This window comes from Podarcis filfolensis (assembly GCF_964270895.1).
Source record: "Podarcis filfolensis genome assembly, chromosome: 18".
NCBI lineage: Eukaryota > Metazoa > Chordata > Lepidosauria > Squamata > Lacertidae > Podarcis > Podarcis filfolensis.
This window is the reverse complement of record NC_139622.1, coordinates 2,600,795-2,623,691: the sequence shown is the minus strand read 5'-3', so window position 1 is coordinate 2,623,691 and position 22,897 is coordinate 2,600,795. Positions and strand designations below refer to the sequence as shown.

Genomic DNA, 22,897 nt, shown 5'->3' with positions numbered 1-22,897 from the left:
CTAATAAATATTAATTGGCAAATAAGAAAAAGAGAGACTCTTATCTGCAGAACAACAGTCCTGTGAGGTAGGCTAGGCTGAAAGGCAGCAATCGTCCCTCAAGGTCCCACCCATGGAGCTTCATGGCTCAGCTGGAATTTGAACCTTGGCATCCCATATCAGAGTCTGATGCTCTAAGCCATGCATAGGCAAACTCCGGCCCTCTAGATGTTTGGGACTACAATTTCCATCATCCCTGAACACTGGTCCTGTTAGCTAGGGATGATGGGAATTGTAGTCCCAAACATCTGAAGGGCCGGAGTTTACCTATGCCTGCTCTAAGCACTAAACCTTGCTGCCTTTCTCTTGGACTCTCAGCTGCTCACCCATCACCCTTATCCATGGAGCCCCTGTCAAGATCTTGCCCGCTCCCAACACCCCGAAATGGTTAAGACTTGCAGTGCTGATAACAGCAAGGTCGCAGGTTCAATCCCCATTTGAGAAAGCTGTTTATTCCTGCACTGCAAGGGGCTGGACTGGATAGTCCTCAGGGTCCCTTCCACCTCTGTGATTCTATGACATAAGAGGGAGGATGGTTACAGGAGCACAACAGAAACACGCAACGGAAATGTGTTCCCTTCCGGATTTGTTTATTGAGAAATATATTGTGAGAAACGGGCTGCCCACCCCACAGCCCTCTCCCCTTGCCTCCTGGGCAGCTCACACGTAGAACTGGCACCCGAATTTCATTTCTTCCTGCTTGCTCTGCGGGTGCAGGAAGTAGAGCTCGTCTATCGTGGGGTTCGTCCAGCGGGTGGTGTGGTAGCGGGACTCGCCCACCTGCAGGGAGGAAGAGGAGAAGCTATCGACAATCTGTCGGCCTCACCTGGGTCAGGCAACAAGGAACTTAAAAGAACAAAAAATAACCCAATATCCTTATGATAAGTGATACCACCTCTGACCACTTATCGTGGGGGCAATGAAGTTCAGTCTGGCAGCTTCCTTATTTGGTCGCTTGGGAGAGCCCCTAAGCTCGCCATAGGTGAGCGCTAATTCAAAAGAGGACGCTCTCATTCCACTGTACAAGGGACTTGGCTCTTTTAAGGCCACGGGGGTGGGAAAGTGCTTGAGCAACCCCATTTTTTTAACACTGCACCCCAGAAGCAACCCCAGGCTAGTCCTCACCTGCCAGTCAGGGACGTCCTTCATGATCTTGGCTTCCTCGTCCAAATTCTGCCGCAAGAGGCGCAGGGTCCTTTAAGAGGGAAGACGAGAGATGGACAAGAAAGTGAGGCACAAAATGAAAACAGCCGAGTTGCAGAAGTCTGTTGATTTCAATGAATCTACTCAGGTGTCAGCGGGTTATTTCTGCAGGTTGGAGGCTGGCTTATCTGCATTTTTATTTGATCCATTGCTAATTATCACAGCAACACCTGCTTGGAGAAGGACCTGGGTGTAACTCAAGGATTTTGCAGGCTACTGGCCACCAAGCAGAGGTTGGACGGCCATCTGTCATGGATGCTTTAGCTGAGATTTCTGCATTGCAGAGGGTTGGACTAGAGGACCCTTGGGGTCCCTTCCAACTCTATGGGGAAAAAACCTAAAAAGCTGGCAGAGCCAGTGCTTTGACTCCCAGACTATAAATATTTCTGAGGAGAGCCTGGGCCCTCGCTGGGATTTGGCTCTTTTGATGGAACGTGGGTACTGTCATGCACAACATTGATAAGACTCTCCCAGCTCAAACAAGCAAATGAAGCAATAATGAGGCTTTCAAGTTCGCTTGCAAAAGATGAGCACAGATAGAGACAGCCAGGTAATGTCGAAAAGCATGGAGCAAGAGGCCGGGCACATCTTTCCTTTCCTTCAATAGGGTCCCTGCTAATCACTGGCAGTTTAAATATGCACACACTTGCATTAAGAGCTGAAGGTTGCATCCTTGGCTAAACCTCTTCTGTGTTTTAGAAACTGAACGAGGGCATTTGCACGTGAACGCTGGCGAGCTGAACGAAGCTTACTCCCAGGAAGCTGTGCAAAGGATCACAGTCCTACTGACCCAAATAACACAGCAACACATGATTATTAATAATAATAACAATAATAATAATCATCCAATTTATTACCCACCCTGCACCTTCAGGTCCCAATCGCAACAATTTAAAATCCAATATTTAAAACACTTTAATGGTTTTAATGATGCAAACCACCTTGATATATATTTTTAAATTGATGGAGCAATGTACAGATTTTTAAAAAAAGAAATAAGTACACACTGCCCACTGGTCTGTTTATGGATGTGCTTACTGGATCAAGGCAGACACCTGTGTTTGGGGCTCTCCTCGGGGAGGGGCAGTGCCACAGCGCCTATCACAACAAGCCCCCTGGGCTTCTAAACCCACCACAACTTCACAAATTCTGAGGTCTATGTCCATAGAGAAAGGAAGGACCCAGGAGGGGCGGGTCACTTGCTTCAGAGGAATCCCGTGGGATCCACACATACCTCCGGTCGTTCTCCGCCAATAGAAGAGGATAGATGGCAATCCGTGTCTCCAGATCCTCAATGTTCAGACGTCTGGCGAAGGGAGAAACACATAACAACAACAACAACAATATTAATAACAACACCCCCCCCCATCTGGTTGGTCCAGCTTCTGGGTTTGACAGTGGGGAGGTGGGAATCCTGTTGCGTTCTGCGCATGCAACAACAGGTGAATCCTGCCCCTTGTTTCTCTTTTCCAGCGGTACTCTTTAACCAGGGTTTCTCAACCTTGGGTCTCCAGCTGTTTTTGGACTACAACTCCCATCAACCCTGGCAGTGATCAGGGATGATGGGAACTGTAATCCGAAAACAGCTGGACACCCAAGTTTGAGAAACCCTGCTTTTAACATATTGGTGGAGTATTATATCCCCGTGACATTGGTCACTAAAGTTGATAAGTCTGTAGCTGCTTCGTGTGCGTGAACATGCACCAGAGTCAAACACAGAGGAAGGCATCTGCAAGGAAGTTGGGAATGGACAGAAGGCTGTCTCGCTAGGGTGGTCCATGCCCTGGTTATCTCCTGCTTGGACTACTGCCATGCGCTCTTTGACTTGGAAACAGCTCTGTTTAGGGAAGTTTTTAATGTCTGATGTTTTATTCTGTTTTTAATGTGTTGGGAGTCGCTCAGGGTGGCTGGGGAAACCCAGCCAGATGGGTGTGGTATAAATAATAGAAGATGGTAATAGTAGTAGTAGTAGTAGTAGTAATATAATACCAGTCCTGAAAGATCTTCACTGGCTCCCAGTATGTTTCCGAGCACAATACAAAGTGTTGGTGCTGACCTTTAAAGTCCTAAACGGCCTCGGCCCAGTATACCTGAAGGAGCATCTCCACCCCCATTGCTCAGCCCGGACACAGAGGTCCAGCTCCGAGGGCCTTCTGAATGTTCCTTCCCTGTGAGAACTGAGGTTACAGGGAATCGGTGGCTCAGTGTCCAACCCTCATTGTACAGCATGAGACTCTTAAATCTCAGGGTCATGGGTTCGAGCCCCAAGCTGGGCAAAAGACTCCTGCATTGCAGGGGGTGGACTGGATGGCCCTTGGGTTCCCCTCCAACCCTACGATTCTCTGACCGTGGCTGCTGGGAGTCCAATGGAAGGTGGGCAAGTCTGATGTGGAGGCTTAGATTTTGCAAGAGAAAAGGGTTGTTTCAGCTTCTTTCATCTCCCACGCAGCATCTACTTAGCAGAAAGGCTAGAGAAACTCACCTCCTCTCTCGGTTCCACTTCACTATATTGTAATAGCCGACGATGAGGGTCCCCAATCCAATCGCAAAGAGGCTGTAGCCTGGGGAAGGAGAAACACAAAACAAAAGGGTGATAGCATTCAGCAATTGCCTATACAAAGATCCCTTGAATTAAGGTTACTAGTCCACATTGAGGTTCTGGCTGCTTTGACAGCTATTGCCTTTTGGATGGAGAAATTAAGCTGAGAAGCTGTTCCAATGGCCAGTTCTAGTACTATAATGCTTGACCGAGTAAAGATTATTGTCTTTGTACCCAAGAACAGATTCTGAGCACTCCCTATCATCTGTGAATTGCATATGCATATCATTGCTTTACTGAACTGGCATGTGCTGTCTTAACAAAATGTTTGTTTATAGGTTTTTCCTTGTACTTTTAGGGGCATTTTTCATTGTTATTTGGTTGGCTTTCGATGCTGCCCTGTTTGGGCTTCGTTTGCAGAACGAGCAAACAAATGATAGATGATAAAGAAAGAGAGGACACATGTGAGCCCCTGAACATTTTGTCTCCCCCAACCCTTTGGAGAAGAAAAAGAGAGCGGGACTTGACCTCTATGCAGCGGTACCTTGGTTCTCAAACTTAATCTGTTCCGGAAGTCCGTTCCAAAACCAAAGCATTCCAAAACCAAGGCACGCTTTCCCATAGAAAGTAATGCAAAATGGATTAATCCGTTCCAGACTTTTAAAAACAACCCCGAAAACAGCAATTTAACATGGATTTTCCTATCTAACGAGACCATTGATCCATAAAATGAAAGCAATAGTGTACTCCAGTCATACAATCAATCAATCAGTAGCTGAACTGGGTTCTACACAGTCACAAAAACAAAAAGAGAGAGCTGTAAAATCATAAATGCAAAATAAATAGCAAAAACAAACAGACCTCAGCGTAACACTCCAAACAAAAGTGTGGCACTCAAATCAGAAGCATAACACTCCAAATGGAGCATGTTTGGCTTCCGAAAAAAGTTTGCAAACCGGAACACTTGCTTCCAGGTTTGCAGTGTTTGGGTTCCAAGTCCCACCCCCCCCCCGGTAAATCTTTATTGGTTTAAAATACAGATGTAAATGATCATTTACAATGAAGGTAAATATAGAAAAATTCAGTACAGAAGAAAAAACATGACATAAGAGTAAGAAAAAAGTTAAAAAGACGAAAAAGAAAAGAAAGAAAAGATGAAGGGAAAAGGAAAAAAAAACCCCAAACATTTTTCCAAATCATGTTCATCAAATAAAAATTTCTACTTAAAACTTCCAATCATTCTCATTATATTATTTCTATTACCATGGTTTTGTCGCACAAAAATGAATGAAACGAATACCTTAGTGGGATATGCGAAAAAGGATATAACACAAAGCTGGGTTCCAAGTTGTTTGAGAACCAAGGTCCCACTGTACAGTGGTACCTCGGGTTAGGAACTTAATTCGTTCTGGAGGTCCGTTCTTAACGTGAAACTGTTCTTAACCTGAAGCGGCACTTTAGCTAATGGGGCCTCCTGCTGCTGCCGCGCCGCTGGAGCACGATTTCTGTTCTCATCCTGAAGCAAAGTTCTTAACTTGAAGAGCACTATTTCTGGGTTAGTGGAGTCTGTAACCTGAAGTGTCTGTAACCCGAGGTACCACTGTAACGCAAAGCTGGGTTCCAAGTTGTTTGAGAACCAAGGTCCCACTGTATTCCCACGAGATGAGGCGTCCCTTTCAGAGGAATCCTGGCCCCCAGGCGACCCTCAGAGGTCCCCCCCCCATGCAGAGTGGACCCCACCACTCGGGGAGCCAGGCAGGGGCAGCCAGGACTTGTGTTGCGGGTGGGCAGTTAGTGAGGTATTTCTCTTGTTTTCCTTGATTTTGGGGATGGGTCTCCCCCCGCCCCTTTCTGACCCAGCTGCCCGAGCCCCCCCTCCCCCCACCTCCGAGGGACCCAGGCGTCCGGGCGCCCCCCTCCTCACCCGAGAGCCCCCTCCGGGGCAGGTTCCTCTTGTAGTCGATGGGGCCGTATCCGCCCGGCGGCGGCATGTCCTGCCTCACCTTCCCGGCCCCCGCCGCCATCTTGGAAGCGGGACGAGCGCTCCTGGCAGCGCGCCCTCTGACGTCAGAGCCGCCGCCGGGCGCCTTAGCGTGACGTCGCCCCCAGCCGCCCTCTCCGTGTTACCGTAACCCCACGAGCAGAGGCGCACGCCATTCTGGGGAGCAGGGCGCAGTTCAAAAAGGAGCGATCCTCCTGGCTCTTAGCCAAGGGTTGCAATTGAAATGCAAAGACGTTGCTCTGTTTTTCCCCCGCCCTCAGCTGATTTCCCTTGCTTTTTTCTGGCCCACGTAGGACCAGTCTGGATATTTCGCCTTGGTGAAGTTTTGACGTTTTCATCCCCAAAAAGTTCATGATTTGAGTTTCTACTGAAATGAGGCTGCATTTTAATGTTGTATTTTAATCTTGTTTTTAAGTTGTATTTTAATCAATTGTTTTTACCTGGTGTTAGCCGCCCTGAGCCCCGCCTTGGCTGGGGTATAAATAAAATTATTATTATTATTATTATTATTATTATTATTATTATTATTATTATTTCAGGAGGCAGTGGAAGACAAGAGTGCCTGGCGTGCTCTGGTCCAGGGCGTCTCCCGAAGAGTCCGACACTACTAATTGACTAAACAACCAGCTGATTTCTGCCTCGCAGGGTGTCGGACTCAGTGCCGGATTTACGCAGAAGCTCAATAAGCTCTAGCTTAGGGCCCCGCTCTCTTGGGGGGCCCCCAAAAAATTGAAAGGAAAAAAACACTGGATGTACATTTCCAAAATATAACACAAAAAACAAATAAAATAAAACCTACATACAGCAACAGTGTTTTGTGTTGTGTAGGCTCTTAGGATGTAAGTCATGGGCCCTGTCTGCTTCCTAAAATATCACTGGTTTGCTCATTTCTATATACAGTGGTACCTTGGTTCTCAAACTTTAACCCCTTCTGGAAGTCTGTTTCAAAACCAAAGCGTTCCAAAACGAAGCTTAATAATTATTTCACTATAAATATACAATACTTCTTCTTAATTGTATTTCAGTTCAACAATTATTTTGATAAAATACATATTTTGCTATGTGAAAATGGCTTGAGATACCTAGTAAAGGTAAAGGGACCCCTGACCATTAGGTTCAGTCGTGACCAACTCTGGGGTTGCACGCTCATCTCGCTCATCTCGGAGCCCGCGTACCATATAGCATATATTCAACACAAAAAACAGCGACAATTTGTTGTTGACAAAGGTCAGCTGGACAATGTAAAGAAACTGAAGGTACTTTTTTTCACCTTTGGTGGACGTGCCCTAGGATTAAGGCTTTCTGGGAAATGATTTATAATGAATTGAAAAAGGTATTTAAATATACCTTTGTGAAGAAACCAGAGGCCTTTCTCCTAGGCATGGTCGGCCAATTGGTGTTAAAAAAGGATAGAACTTTCTTTATGTATGCTACAACAGCAGCAAGAATACTCATTGCAAAGTATTGGAAGACGCAAGATCTACCCACTCTGGAAGAATGGCAGACGAAATTGATTGACTTTATGGGACTGGCAGAATTGACTGGCAGAATCCGTGACCAGGGAGAAGAATCGGCAGAAGAATGGAAGAAATTCAAAGACTATTTGCAAAAATATTGTAATATTAAGGAACACTGAGTGATGTTGGATTGAAATTAAGGGGTCATTAGCTGTAATGATACAAAAGAATATGAAAAAATAGTTCTTTTTTGTACATAAGTAAAAGTATAAGTTACAATAATTTAAGAAGATGGATTGAAAATAAGGTTCATAGCTGTAATGCTAGGAGATAAGGATTTGCTGGATGAATAATTTGAACTGGAATACAAGAAGGGGAGGTATGAGGAGGTCAAGGAAATATGTTATTGGAAAATATGACATGAAATTTATGTGTTTCTAATATTTTTCCTTTTTAATCTCTCTTTTTTCTTCTTTTTTTTCTCTTTCTTTTTGTTATGTATAAAATGGAAAAGCTCAATAAATATCTTTTTAAAAAAACAAAGGTCAGCTGGACATATAAAGGGCCCCATTACCTTCAGGAGCTCAGGGCCTCATCAAACCTAAATCTGGCCCTGATTGTAACTGAAACAGAAAGAGGGGAAGTTGCTTTTTTATTTAGCGCATCAAGCACAGAAAGTGCTTTCCCCCCGCCCTCAGCTGATTTCTGCATCGCAGGGGGTCAGACTAGATGACCCTTGGGTCCCTTCCAACTCTCCCATTCTGTGATTCTCTTTACGCAAGGAGACCATCAGCAGGGATTGAGCCGGGGAGCTTCTGCATGCCCAGCAGGTGAGCAGCGGTCTCCCTTCAGAGGGCTTGCTTCCCAGGAGAAAAGGATAAATTTGCCCATGTGCAAAAAAAGTCTTAACAGGTTCAGGGAGAAAATTGTATGTTTGGTAATGTTTTGGAAGAAGTTCAGGGATTTTTTTTTTTTTAATTAATATCCCTATATTAAGTTGTGTGTCCTTCTTTCTCAATCTGACCGTTTCCCATGGTTTTGTGGTATTTCATGCATTGTGATTTGCTGTTATTTTATTGATTAGTTTAGTAATTTTTAAAAACTATTTAATGCTCTGGTTCATAGGGTCATGGAGACGACTAAACAACAACATTTAATGATTATTTGCTGATATTTTGCTGTTTGTTACATTCTAATAAATTACTGAATACTGCTTTAGTTGATTGGAGTCCAACAATGTGAGGCAGTGTGGTGTAGTGGTTAGGGACTAGGGTCCAAATCCCCCTTCGCAGTCATGAAGTTCACTGGGTGGGGCTTTGCTTCTCCCTGCCTAAAGCCTACCTCACAGGATTGTCGTGAGGATGAAATAGGTAGGAGTAGAACCAAACACACGACCTTGAGCTCCTTGGAAAATAAAGGCAGTATATAAATGTAAATAATAATAGTAATGATAATTAATAAATAGCCTGCCTCACAGGGTTTAAATGACTCCTCAAAACAGCTAATGTGGAGACAGAAATTAGAAGCAGCCAGTCAGATCATCAAAATTTCTGATGTTAACAGAAAGGGACAAAGGGCAGATGAAATGAAACTGGGCTAAGATACTGGATGCTTTTTTTGGGGGGGGGTGTTCATTTGCTCCCGATTATTTTTAAATAACTTCTACAACTATACGAGGCAAGTCCTTGCCCTGCTTAGTTAGAAGTACTGTTAGAAGCCCTCTAATCCAACGCCCTGCTGTGCAGGAATAAACACTTTAAGGATGTTCTTACTTATTGCCGGTTCTTAAGATTTTAAATGCACTCTGTGCACGTTCAGAAATACTCGGAACACTCTCTCTCCTTGGAGGTTTTCTAAACAGAGGTTGGTTTGCCATATGCCAGGGATTCTTTAGCTGCGGTCCCTACATTGCAGAGGGTTGGGCTGGATGACCTTCAGAGCCCCCTTCCAACTCTACAATTCTACTGAGCTGAACTGGAACTAGTAAGGTTATAGACTAGTAAACCCACTGAAATGAATAGGCAAAAATAAGCCATGTCCTTTTAATTTCTATGGGTCTGCTCTGAGCGGAACAATATGCAGCTGAAAAATAGGTTAATTGGCTGGATGGAAATCAACCGACCCTGCTAGGTAACCCTGTCTTTTAGGCCCAGTATCCCTGAAGGAGCATCTCCACTCCCATCGTTCTGCCCAGACACTGAGGTCCAGCTCTGAGGGCCTTCTGGCGGTTCCCTCGCTGCGAAAAGTGAGGTTACAGGGAACCAGGCAGAGGGCCTTCTCGGTGGTGGCACCCGCTCTGTGGCACGCCCTCCTGTCTGATGTGAAGGAAATAAGCAAGTATTTCTGACCTTTAGAAGACATCTGAAGGCAGGGAAACTTTTAATATTTGATGCTGTATTTTGTTGGAAGCTGGGGCTGGGGAGGGGTATGAGAAATTTATTATTATTACTATTACAGTGGTACCTCAGGTTACATACGCTTCAGGTTACAGACTCCGCTAACCCAGAAATAGGGCTTCAGGTTAAGAACTTTGCTTCAGGATGAGAACAGAAATCGTGCTCCGGTGGCGCGGTGGCAGCAGGAGGCCCCGTTAGCTAAAGTGGTGCTTCAGGTTAAGAACAGTTTCAGGTTAAGAACAGACCTCCGGAATGAAATAAGTTCTTCACCTGAGGTACCACTGTATTATTAGAACCGAGGAGGTGGTCGTTGTCCGTCCCCCCCCCCCCCCGTTTGGGAACCACTGTTCTAGTCCTTAAGAGCAAAGTGATAGGGCACGAGCAACGCCAGTCTCTGATGACATTTCTCCAGGATGCAACGAGTTTAAAAACACCCCCCCCCCATTTTCACCAAGTGTCTTCTAGATATGTCACCCCACGCCGTGTCATTCTTCATGTCTGCAAACAGCCCCCAATAAATTGTGCTAGTGATTTTGCTGTAGCTTAGGAGGAAGGCATGGGGATCAGTGCATGCCAAAGGATGTTTGATCCAGACTTGGTAATGGGGAGTTCAGAGATATCTGGATGGCTCTGCAGCAGGCTGGCTAATTCTCAACGCTGGATCCAGTTCTTGGCTACCTGGGCAACACAGCTTTTCTGTAAAGAAAAGGCCCAGGACAGAGGATGCTGCCTTATACTGAATAAAAACAAGCACCTCCTCAGTGGCTCTCTGGGATTTTTGGCACGGAATCCTTTGCAGCCCTATGTAGAGATGCCAGGGATGGAGGACAGCTGAGGTCAGATACAACCTAATGGTTTCAGGTGGTCTGTTCCATGTGTGACATCGCTGGACCCTTTAGACAGCAGTGCCAGATATCATGTGTGTGTGTGTGTGTCTGTTGGGTGTCGAGCTAGGACCCGAGAGAGACCAGGGTTCGAATCCTCCTGTTCAGCCACCAAGCTTGCTAGGGGTGACCTCGCGTCAGAAGCGATCACCCTCAGCCCTGGCCGACCTCGCAGGGTTCTTACGAAGGTGAAGGTGGGGAGGACTCCCTCCCTTGAACTCCATGGGGGGGGGGGAGGTGGGATATTATAACATATAGACAGGTCCACGTAGAATAGTTAGAACCCAAATATCCACACTTGTGGGGAGGGGAAGAAGAAAGAAAGAAAGAGGAATTATAAGGAGCTTTTTATTACAATGCAACAGTCATAATCTGAAGAGGGGACCCCCCCTCCTCACTCCCCCCCCACCCCTGTACAGCAATGGTTGTTTTGTAATATTTTTTTTTTGTATTTTTAAAAATTTATTTTAAATTAAGTATCTAACTTGCTGCTAACAAAATACCAGACTGGCTCCCCACTGCCCCACCTGCCTGAAAAAAAGAGAGAGGTTCAACTGCATTAACCCTTCCCCACCCCTTCCTCTTTATATATAGATATATATATTTATATATTTATATAATTTTTATTTTTTATTTTGCAACGAACCCCTCTCCTATCAGCACTAGATCTAGTACCAACATGTTGTTAGGAATAAGTCATTTTAAAAACTGGGGGCTGTAATTTCACCTCTAGAAAATAAAAGTTTTTTTTAAAACAACCTTAAAAACACAAAGAGGGAACAAACTGTAGGTGCTCCTTTGATTTTAAAGCTTGGAGTATTCTGTTTTTTTGTGTGGGGTAGGGGTGGGGAATGCAATTTAAAGCAAAAATAAAGGTTACCCAAGGTGCTACTAGAAATTAAACATTTGGGGGGGGCAGGGGGGAGAGAATTTGCTTGTAGGGAGGAGGAGAATGAAGTCTGGGGCACTGTGAGCAGGGTCTGGGTTGTGCTTTGAGGACAGCGACCAGCCCTGCGGAAAACTCTTCGACGAGTACAAAGGCCGTTTTGCACCCCCCCAAAAAAAACTGGTAGCAAACGGCAGCTGAGGGAGGCTCTATCTCGTGGCACAGCTGAATCAATTTTCTCTCCCACTCCTTTTTCTTAAAAAAAAAGCGCCTCTCAACAAAATTTCCTTTTCCAAAATCCACCGGACCTTTTCTTTACTCCAGGTTGCCTAAAACTGCATATGGCTCCTGGAGAACCAAAGTCCAACCCCCCCCCCCAGCCACAGAAAGCGCATGGCGGAAGGAGGAGAGGGGGTGGGAGGGACCCAGTAGAGATTTAAAAATAAAAATTCAAAAAAATTATACATCTCTTCTTCCTTGATCCCTGTTGGGATGTTTGAGGTGGGGAAGGGGGAAGAGAGGCTCAGCCCCCTCCCCACGGTTCATTCTCTCCAGATGAAGGGAACTCCTTTTAAACTGTCCGGTAAAGTTTTCGGGCTATCAAATGTCCGGGGCAAAACATCTATCTGAGACAGGATCCTGTTTATTTCAAAGAAAGACAAGACAGGTGTGCCTCCGACCCCCCCCCTGATGCAACCCCCCCTCCCCGCTGAGTCCTGTCGCTCCACATCTTCAGGGGCGGGGGGGGGGGGAGAGTCCGTTTTGCATTTGTTCACAACATAAGTTATCAGCGGGTTTGTCTTTAATTAAAAAATAAAACCAACAACCCTAAGAAGCCACTCACGCCCCCTCCACCGCAACAACCCCCTCGCTGCCCCCTCCGTTTATCACGTTGCCACACGGGAATTGCGAGGGGGGGGGCCAAAAACGAAAAAGGCAGGGCTGGAGCCAGTCCGTCCCCTTTGCGGATTTCTCTCTCCACAAGCGCTGGGTCCCAGTTCCACTTTCCGTGAGCGGGAAGAAGTACATCCTTGATCGCTAACGACCGTTGTACGATCGCTCAGAAACGGAAATAATAATAATAATAATAACGACAACGATAAAATCTAAAAAGGAACTAAAAAAAAAGCGGCTTTTTTTTTCTTTAAAGGGGAGGATGGGACGAAAGCAGGCGAGAAAGACAGAGAGAGAGAGAGAGCAAGTTTCTTGCGCAATTATTCCTCGTTCTGTACTACTGCTGGCTGGGGGGAAGAATGACATGTAACTCCCCCCCCCAAAAAAATGCTAATAAGAGAGACAAAATAAGTTTCAGGGTGTGTGTGGCCAGCAGGAAAGAATGATAAAAGGGCGACTCTCCTCTCGAAGACAGCAGAACAAAAATGATAATAATGAAAATGCGAAAGTCCGGTTGCCTAATGTCCGTTGCAACCTCCCCGAGTGTCCGTTCCACCCTGCAGGGAAGTTGCCCCCCTCTGCCGCCATTCCTCGCTGAGAGCGGCGCTGGTGGGAGCAAGCTTTTCCCTCCTGCGACCTTTGCAGGCGTCATCTGGGCAAGGCTTGAAAGCAGGCTTGCTGTTGCTGTTGTCGTTTTCCCCCACTGGGTGGTGGGATGCTGGGCAGGTGGCGGAATCGAAGGTTGGGTTGGGGAGGGTGGGGAAACGGGGGGGGAAAAACAAGAAGAAAAAGGGAGAAGTCTTCCACTCTAGGCGGAGGTTCCTGCGTTATTTCCACGTGGCAGACTGAGAGATGGATCGCGGGGGGATCATGTCCAGGAGGTACTCACGCTGGCGGTCCACAGCCGAGGCGGCAGTTTTATGCACAGCGAGGCTGGGGTTGACAAAGTTCAGTGTCCCACCTGGAGGGAGGGAAGAAAGAAAGAAAGGAAAGAAGGGGGTCAGGGTGTGGGTGTGTGTGTGGCACAGCACACGTCTGCACATACAGGGTACGTGGTAACTGACAATCGTTCCCGCTAATGGCAAACTCTGCCGGAGCGTGCGGATGGTTTTGGAGGCAAAGCTCAGTCGGTAGAGCACGAGACTATTAGAGACTCTTAACCTCAGGGTCGGAGGTTTGAGCCCCACCTCGAGAAAGATTCCTGCATTGCAGGGGGTGTTGGACAAGATGACCCTCGGGGTCCTTTTCAGCTCTACAATTCTACTATTCTATAAAAAACATGGGGGGGGGGCAGAATGCAAGGTATCAAAAGGATCAGTTACTGAATCATATGTTCATTTATGCTGGCAATGTGAAAAAGCACAAACCTTTTGAGTCTGTGGTTTTTAAAGAAACCACTAACATGAAGGAGCGTCTCCACCCCCATCTTTCTGCCCAGACACTGAGGTCCAGCACCAAGGGCCTCCTGGCGGTTCCCTCACTGCAAGAAGTGAGGTTACAGGGAACCAGGCAGAGGGACTTCTTGGTGGTGGCACCTGCCATGTAGAACGCCCTCCCATCAGATGTCAAAGAGATAAACAACTACCTGACTTTTAAAAAACATCTGAAGGCAGCCCTGTTTAGGGAAGTTTTTAATGTTTGAGGCATTACTGTATTTTAATATTTTGTTGGAAGCTGCCCAGAGTGGCTGGGGAAGCCCAGCCAGATGGGCGGGGTATAAATAATAAATTATGATGATGATGATGAATTGTCGTATTATCCCTTTGCCTCTGAGCTACAGCCTCTCCCCCCACCACAAGCCTCCCCAAAGACAATGAGATTCTTTTCATCCATATGCAAATGTGAACCAAGCAATTAAAAACTGCATTCCTGCACTGCAGGGGTTTGGGCTGCGTGACCCTTTGGGCCTCCTCCCAACTCTACAAAAAACACAAACAATCATAAATCAACGTTTTAAAAGCAGGGCCCCGAGAAGCCACCGAAAGAGAGAGAAAGCGTCCCAGGAGGGAAATTCTGCAAGGCGGTTTGGAGTCCCAGAATGCTTTGCAAAAGGCACCAAAGAGGAGCGAGAGGAAGAACTAATAATTCTAATTAAAGGAATAGAGAAGCACCCTTTTCACCCAGGAGAAGAAAAGAGAAGAGAAAAGAGCCAGCCTTGCTCTGTTTGCTGGCTGGGCAAGGGAGCTCAGGCAGCGACGGCAAGTATTTGTTTTTAAGAGTGTTCTCGAGAGCGAGTGGTCTACCTGCGCTGACGGGAGTCTTCTTCCAAGTGCAAGCACTTCCTTTGCCGACGGGTCTCTGAGCACGCTTACCTTGCCTGCCGCCAAGCACGGCCACACTGGAGGCGGCGTTCTGCAACTTGGGCGACGGGCTAAATGCATGCAACACTCCGCGGGGGGTGCTGGCGCTGCGGGGAAGCTGGCTGGAGGCCTGGGAAAACGGGAAGAGAGGAGGAAGGTGAGAGAGGCCGGAGCAAAAGTCCCGCTCTGTGCCCATGTGAGAACTCTGGGAAACATTCAGCGTTTCCCAAACTCGGATCTCTGGCTGTTTTTGGACTACAACCCCCATCATCCTCATGCTCGGGGATGATGGGAATTGTAGTCCAAAACCAGCCAGAGACCCAAGTTTGGGAAACACTGTTCTAGATCCGTAAGGATGATGGAAGTTGGCCTCATACTGGAGATGCAGGCGGCTGGCTAGTGGAGTATTTCCTGCACGGGCCGGCAGCATCTCTCCAGGGTTTCAGACTCAGGTGTCCCTCCGCCCTACTGTGGATCGGACCTGGGACCTTCTGCATGCATAACAGGTGGTCCAGCCCTGAGTGGTGGTGCTCCAGGCAACATTCAGCCTACCCAAGCCCTAGGACCTTCTACAAGCACGGAGTCATGGTCATTCTCTTAAAATCAAAGCTAAGATCCCAGCCCTCATTGTTTTAAACAGGCAGAGAGGAAGCTGCCTGACACCGAATCAAGCTGTCGGTCCGTATGACAGAGGTGCACGTAGCACTTCCACTACATGCTGGAAGACACAGCTCTTTCCCCTGGTCCTTGGCACCCAAGAGAGGTGTGCACATGTGTATTACCGTATTTTTCACTCTATAAGACGCACCAGACCATAAGACGCACCTAGTTTTTGGAGGAGGAAAACAAGAAAAAAAATATTTTGAATCTCAGAAGCCAGAACAGCAAGAGGGATCGCTGCGCAGCCTGCATTCTCTCCATAAGACACACACACATTTCCGCTTACTTTTTAGGAGGGAAAAGGTGCGTCTTATAGAGCAAAAAATACGGTATATTGTAGCTGGCATTGTCTCGAGAGACAATGGTAGGCATCTCCGGCAGTGAAACCAAACCACTGGTGAGCAGCAGCTCCCTGGGGTGCAAGCCTGGGCAGTGTATCTGAAAGTCCTGGGCTGCCCAAACGACAAGACCCCCCTCTTGACCTCTCTGAGGGGGTCCAAAGGAAATCAGAGCAAGATGTTGGACACCAGCTGGGCTGCAGGTGTTGCCAGAAGGAGGCGGACAAGACACCATCCAACTGTTTTAGGGACTCTACTCCGGAATTGTGTAGGGTTTACTCCCGAGCCTTTTCTTCTCCCGAAGATACCCCGCAAGGCAGCAAAGGTTTAGGATCTTCCTTCTATTTAATGGGCTCCCTTCCCAGGTGGACGAGCCCCACCTGCCCCTCACTTCCCTCCACAGCATGCACAGAAACCGCCTTCTTGACCACTGGACCCCCTCTTGGTCTCATCCGCTCCATCCACCGGAGCCGATCTTCGCATGCAGGAGAAGCCCCTAACTGTGGGTTTGAGACCCATTGAGTCCCCTCACCTGGTTTAGCCAGCCAGCCGTTACACCCAGCCACCCCTCCCTATTTTTGGACCCACCCCTGTTCATCTGATTGCAAATTGTATAAACTTATTTTATTATTATTTATTTTACTACATTTGGAACATAGGAAGCTGCCTCCTACCGAGTCAGACCACTGCTCCATCGAGCTCAGTATTGTCTATACAGTGGTACCTCGAGTTGAGAACTTTGCCCCAGGATGAGAATGGAAATCGTGTGCCGGCGGTGCAGCGCCAGCAAGAGGCCCCATTAGTGAAAGCACGCCTCTAGTTTCAGGTTTCAGGTTAAGAACGGACCTCCAGAACAAATTAAGTTCGTAACTAGAGGTACCACTGTACTGACTGGTAAAAGCACTCCTGGGTTTCAGGCAGGAAGTCCTTCTCAACCCTGTTTGGAAACGCCAAAGATTGAACCTGCGATCTTTTGCTTGCAAGGCAGGTGGTTCTACCACTGAGTAGGGTTGGGCAACATCGTGATATATTACCAGCTAACCATATACAATACATCACAATGTCTGAAATATTGTGGAGCTAGGTAGCGGCATTGGCTGGCTTCACATTGTGATTTTTGCACCACACACACACCATGATTTGTGATATATTGCCAGGTCACAAATTATGAAACCACTATCATATGGACTTCAAACCAGTTTTGGACGATCTACCAATCTATTGCCCAGCCTGACCACGGAACCACATTTCCCACCTTTTCCTCCAAGGAGAGCTCCAAGTACATGTCTCTCCTCCTCCAGGCCTCACCCTTCACAACAGGTAGGCCAATGATCTTGTATATTTATACCACTGTCACCCGGCACAGGTGGGGAAATGGCTCTCCCCTTGGGCCTGCAGACCAAACTAAATGGAAAGCTAAGTTGGATACAGCATGCTGCTGATAACGCCAAGGTTGCAGGTTCAGTTCCTGTAAGGAACAGCTGCCTGTTGCCACATTGCAGGGGGTTGGGCTAGATGACCCTCAGGGCCCCTTCCAAAGCTACGGTTCTTATGAACTCAAAGCAATGGAAAGTGCCGTGTCCCCACCTGCTTGAGCGAGTGATGCTGCTGTGCGATCTGCTCGGGTTTGGTCTGGACGGGGGAGGCCGCCTGCTGCAGTATCCGCTGCTCGATCTCCTGCTCCTGCTGGAGGGCCTTGACAAAGGCGGCCTTCAGCCGGCTGGTGTGCTCGGCTTTCAGCGCCTTCTTCTGGTTCGAGGACATGCATGTCTCGCACATGATGGAGCCGCTCTTCTCCTCCCGCCACCGGCAGGTGAAGTCCGTCTTGCACTGGACGCATGTGTAGGGGTCCTGAGAGGAAGGGGCAGCAGAAACCTTGCCTGCAGGGAGAGGGAGAAACGGAGTAAGTCTGCCCAGAAGAAGAAAAAATGAAACAGGACAGCCTTTCCCCACCCCCAACCTATCCATTGCACAAAGTTGTGGGATGCAGGCAGGTCACAGAATTGCAGAGCTGGAAAGAACTCCCAAGCCCTGTTGGAAATTCGCCAGCTTGCGATGCCCAGGCACGAAGATGGCACCTGACTCTCCACCATCTGGAAGTGCATGCCTGGGGATCCTTGGACGGTTTACGCACACTGATACCACATCCTGTAGAAGTCTATCGGTTAAACTTTATTTGCACAATCAGAATGCATTTCGGGAACCCTAATGCTCTCACTGCGCAGGAGCAGTCAGGATGGAATGGGCCAATAGATATGTGGGCTGCCCCTGGATCAAGTGTCTTCTCTTCTTTAAGTTCTCAAAGTTCTTAACCAAGCTCAAGGTTGTCATCTGAACCAGCCAGACGTTTAACTAAGAATCAATCACGTTCAGTCCAACATTTGAAAAATAAGACTTTAGAGCCGTCTTGCCCCCCAATGGTAACTGGACATTCCTTTCTGGCAACTGCAACCTTGGTTCAAGGAGACATTTGGTGCCTGGGTGGCAGAAACCTCTGCTTGACAGCCTCAAGGAAGGAGAGCCCACTACCTTCTGAGAAAGTCTGTCCTACTGTTGAACAGCTCTTGCCCTCAGAAAGTTCTTCCTAATGTTCAGCTGGACTCTCCTTTATTGTCATTTGTAGGGTTACCATAAGTCCGGGAAAACCCAGACAGACACGTCCTCTTTTTGGAGGCCCAACATGTCAGATGGGCATGTTTCACATTTTAAAGGAAATGTCTGGGTTTCTTTGGGCTCAGGCTGTTCTGCCTGCTGTGGCATTTCTAGTCACCTGAATCCATTGGTTCAGGTCCTACCCTTATTCTTGCTAAATAAATGAAGTGGATTAGCAATCCTTCCACCTTCGCAGGGAATTCTGGGAGGGAAATGGGGGCGGGGTCTCAACTCTCAGCACCCTTATCAAACTACAGCTCCCAGAATCCCTTGGGGGACACCACAGCTGCTTAAAGGGATATCACCCTGCTTTGCACGTATGCTGTGCAGGTAGCCTTGGATTCCGGTTTAAGAAGGACTTTGGGGTATTTTTTTACGGAGGAGAGAATGTGTGCGCACGTCCCTCTTCTTACCTTGAGCTTCTAGGAGGTTCTGCACCACCTCCTCCAAGCCCACCAGGTAGATGAACTCGTTGTTGGCCGCGCTGGGCAGGAAGTTCATCTCGGGGGCCGGCGGCTTCGGCGGAGGGATCTCCAGCAGCGTCTTCTCCAGCTGCTTCCGCAGCGCCAGCTTGGCGGCCGCTTGGCGGCTGGCAGGGGAGTCATTGGAGTTGACGATGGAGGCTACACTGGTGGCAGTGGCTGCAGCGTTCACCTGGGCCGCCGTCACGGCCGCACCTTTGAGCGAAGTTGGCGAGGCCTGAGGGAGCGGGAACGAAAGAAAAGGGGTGGTGTTGAGCTGAGATTCCTGCATGGCAGGGGGTTGGACTAGATGACCCTCGGGTCCCTTTCCAACCCCTGTGATTCTGGGACTCTTATGATTCACGCAGACTGCACTGCCCTGGTGCCGTCACACTGAAATTATAGCTCATTGCTTGCTTGCTTGTTTTTAAAAGTTTTGACAGTTGCTACCAGTAATTTGATCACTGGCTGCAAAAAGGATCGGGAACAATGAGTCAGATAAAATTGCTATAAGCTGCTTTGGTGATTGGGAGGTTTAATTTGAAATTAAGCTCATTTTCCGGTGTCTCCTTTTGCCCACACCACGGATGTCAGTTTATATCGCAGGTGTATATTCTGCATCATCTTGTTAATATTACAGCTACAAACTTGTCATGGCCTGTGGCTAGATTACAGTGCTTCCCCAACTTGGGTCTCCAGCTGTTTTTGGACTACAACTCCCATCATCCCTAGCTAGCAGGACCCGTGATCGGGGATGATGGGAATTGTAGGCCAAAAACAGCTGGAGTCCCAAGTTTGGGAAACCCTGGGCTAAAATAATAATCTTATTGATTGATTCAAATAGTTTTCTTGTTTTACTCATTTTTTAAAAAAACAATGAAGCTGAGTATAAAATTTATGAAATAATGATATATTATCACAATAACCACCCTCATTTATTGCCTACCATTCACCCTAAGGTCCTACAGCAGGTTACAATATCAAAAACACTTTTTTATTTTCTATTTATTCCATTTATATACTGCACTTTACCCAAAGATCCTATGGTGGTGTACAACGTTATATAGCATAGTAGTACCGTATTTTTCGCCCTATAGGACACACTTTTTCCCCTCCAAAAATGAAGGGGAAATGTGTGTGCGTCCTATGGGGCGAATGCAGGCTTTCGCTGGAGCCTGGAGCTATCTGCAAGCCTTGCGTGCCCGGGGGAGCTTGCGGATAGCAGCCTGTTCTGGGGGCTGGGGAAGCTCGGGCTTCCCCCGCCCCAGCCCCGCGGCTGGGGGGGGGGATAATTTTTTTTATTCATTCCCCCCCCCCCAAAAAAAACCGAGATGCGTCCTATGGGCCAGTGCGCCCTATAGGGCAAAAAATACGGTAATTAAAAAATCACAGAAAAAAACCGTAATAACAGACTCCCTTCCCCACTTTTAAAAGGTCATAGATTGTTGCACCAAATGAGGGGAAATCTGAATTTTTTAAGAAATTGCACGAGACATTGTTGGACTATATGGACTATAACATCATTTTGATGGGAGATATGAATGGAGTGGTATCTACTAACATGGATAAGTCACAAAGACAGGTGGTAACTAAAGATGGAAGACTACCCAAAACTTTCTTTGAATTGACTGACAATATGGATTTGATTGACACTTGGAGAACTAAGAACCCCCTTGGAAGAGAGGGAACATTCTTCTCTGAAGCCAATATGACATGGACAAGAATTGATCAAATATGGATAACTAGAGGACTGGCACCTAAGATTCGAAAAGTGGAAATCTGCCCCAAAACTTGCTCCGACCACAATGCAATAAAGATGGAGATGAAACTAATGCCAATCGGCTCCTTCAGATGGAGGATGAATGACGCCCTGTTTAGAAATCAGGAGGTGATTAAGAAGGCCCAAAAAACATTGAGAGACTATTTTGAGATAAATTTAAACACTACGGTGGAAAAAAGAACAGTCTGGGACGCAGGTAAAGCGGTCATGCGAGGGTTTTTGATTCAACAGAATGCAATAAAGAAGAGAACTCAAAATGAGAAAAAAGATAAAATTTTGGAAAAAATAAAAGAAGGAGAGAAAAGATTAAGAGCGAAACCAAAATCCCAAGAGATTCTGAGAGAAATTAAGTTATATCAAGTACAATATATGAGAATGACAAATCAGGAAGTGGAATGGAAAATTAAACAGATGAGACAAAAGTCTTTTGAATCGGCTAACAAATGTGGGAAACTGCTTGCATGGCAGATGAAGAAAAGACAGAAATTAAATACCATAACAAATTTGGAAGTAAATGGAAAGATTATACAGAACCCATTGGAAATTAGAAACTGCTTCCAGAGATTTTTCAAACAACTTTATACACAAGGGCCACAGAAAGAGGTCGAATTAGACCAATTTCTGAGGAAAAACGGATTACAAAAAATCTCTCAAGAAAAGAGGATAATGTTGAGTGACAAAATTACAGAACAGGAAGTGGAGGGTGCCATTCAAAATATGCAGTTGGGCAAATCTCCAGGACCAGACGGCTTAACCTCCAAATACTATAGAGTTTTGAAAGATTGGTTAATTCGACCACTAATGGAGGTATGCAATGAGATACTAGAGGGGAAAAAGGCGCCGGAGTCGTGGCAGGAAGCTTATATTACACTTATACCAAAAACTGAGTCTGAAAAGACGCAACTTAAGAACTACCGCCCCATATCCCTTCTTAATGTGGATTACAAAATATTTGCGGACATTTTGGCAAATAGACTAAAGAAAGTACTACTGGAAGAGATTCATAAGGACCAAGCGGGCTTTCTCCCGGGTAGACACTTGTCGGACAATACAAGGAACATAATTAATATCTTGGAGAAGTTGCAAGTGAATATAAACACCAAAGCAGTTTTAATCTTTATAGATGCGGAGAAAGCCTTTGACAACATTTCTTGGAGTTTTATGAAGAAAAATCTTCAGGGGATGGGGGTGGGTCAAGGGTTTGAAAATGGTATAAGTGCAATTTACTCAGAACAAAAGGCTAAATTAATTGTGAATAATATGGTGACAGAGGGATTTAAGATAGAGAAAGGTACACGACAAGGCTGCCCAATTTCCCCATTGTTATTCATCACAGTCCTGGAGGTATTATTGAATATGATTAGAAGGGACCGTTTGATAAAAGGCATTCAGGTCGGAGCTAAGCAATATAAATTGAAAGCTTTTGCAGATGACTTAGTTTTAACATTACAGGAGCCAGAATCTAGTTCGAAAAGAGTTTTGGAAGTGATCCAAGAATTTGGGCAGATGGCTGGTTTTAAGCTGAATAAATCTAAAACAAAAGTTCTTGAGAAAAATTTAACACCGATTGAGAAAGACAGGTTTCAGAAGGAGACAGGCCTAACAATAGTAAAGAAGGTTAAATATTTGGGGGTTAATATGACTGCTAAGAACCTAAACTTGTTTAAAGATAACTATGAGAAATGTTGGCTAGAAGTGAAGAAAGATCTAGAGATATGGTCAAACTTGAAGCTTTCCTTGTTGGGAAGAATTGCGGCTATAAAGATGAATGTATTGCCAAGGATGTTATTTTTGTTTCAATCTTTGCAAATTGTGGACAAGATGGACTGTTTCAAGAAGTGGCAGAAGGATATTTCTAGATTTGTCTGGCAGGGCAAAAAGCCTAGAATAAAATTTAAAATACTAACCGATGTAAGAGAAAGAGGTGGTTTCGCCCTGCCAGACCTGAAACTCTATTATGAATCGGCCGCATTTTGCTGGCTGAAAGAATGGCTGCTTCTTGAAAACACAGACATTTTGGATTTAGAAGGTTTTAATAACGTCTTTGGGTGGCATGCATATCTGTGGTACGACAAGGTCAAAGCTCATAAAGCATTTAAAAACCATATTGTCAGGAAAGCATTGTTTAACGTCTGGTTAAGATATAAAGACTTATTGGAGAATAAAACCCCAAGGTGGTTGTCACCAATGGAGGCAAAGGCACTTAAAAAGTCCAATATGGAGGCCAAATGGCCGAAATATTGGGAAATACTGGAACAAGAAGGAGATAAATTGAAATTGCAGAGTTTTGAGAAATTAAAAGATAAGGTGCGAGATTGGCTGCACTATTTCCAAATAAGAGAAGCCTATAACATGGATAAAAAAATAGGTTTCCAGGTGGAAAAATCAAAATTGGAAACTGAGTTG

The 22,897-nt window shown here is 46.2% G+C and overlaps 2 protein-coding genes across 20 annotated transcripts in view; both read right to left on the bottom strand.

Moving 5' to 3' along the window:
* Window positions 1-612: 612 nt before the first annotated feature.
* Window positions 613-5,855, bottom strand: NDUFA13 (NADH:ubiquinone oxidoreductase subunit A13). Its single transcript, XM_083594986.1, has 5 exons — window positions 5,706-5,855; window positions 3,725-3,803; window positions 2,477-2,548; window positions 1,165-1,234; window positions 613-819 (listed from the first exon to the last, which is right to left on the bottom strand). Exons 1-5 carry the CDS (start codon window positions 5,803-5,805, stop codon window positions 700-702), a joined length of 441 nt encoding a protein of 146 aa, XP_083451112.1. The 5' UTR covers window positions 5,806-5,855; the 3' UTR covers window positions 613-699.
* A 5,810-nt stretch (window positions 5,856-11,665) lies between these two features.
* The window catches only part of GATAD2A (GATA zinc finger domain containing 2A), an 82,921-nt gene continuing 71,689 nt past the window's right edge, over window positions 11,666-22,897 (bottom strand). For 10 of the 19 annotated variants that reach the window (XM_083594598.1, XM_083594592.1, XM_083594595.1 and 7 more), the window contains 4 exons: window positions 18,664-18,949; window positions 17,186-17,478; window positions 14,544-14,730; window positions 11,666-13,261 (listed from right to left, as the gene is read on the bottom strand). In XM_083594598.1, the coding sequence (XP_083450724.1) occupies window positions 13,128-13,261; window positions 14,544-14,730; window positions 17,186-17,478; window positions 18,664-18,949 (900 nt within the window). In that variant the 3' untranslated portion in view covers window positions 11,666-13,127. Of the gene's footprint in view, window positions 13,262-14,543; window positions 14,731-16,245; window positions 16,309-16,481; window positions 17,479-18,663; window positions 18,950-22,897 lie in introns of those variants that run through there. The other 9 variants (XM_083594586.1, XM_083594590.1, XM_083594588.1 and 6 more) reach the window with 2 other exon arrangements.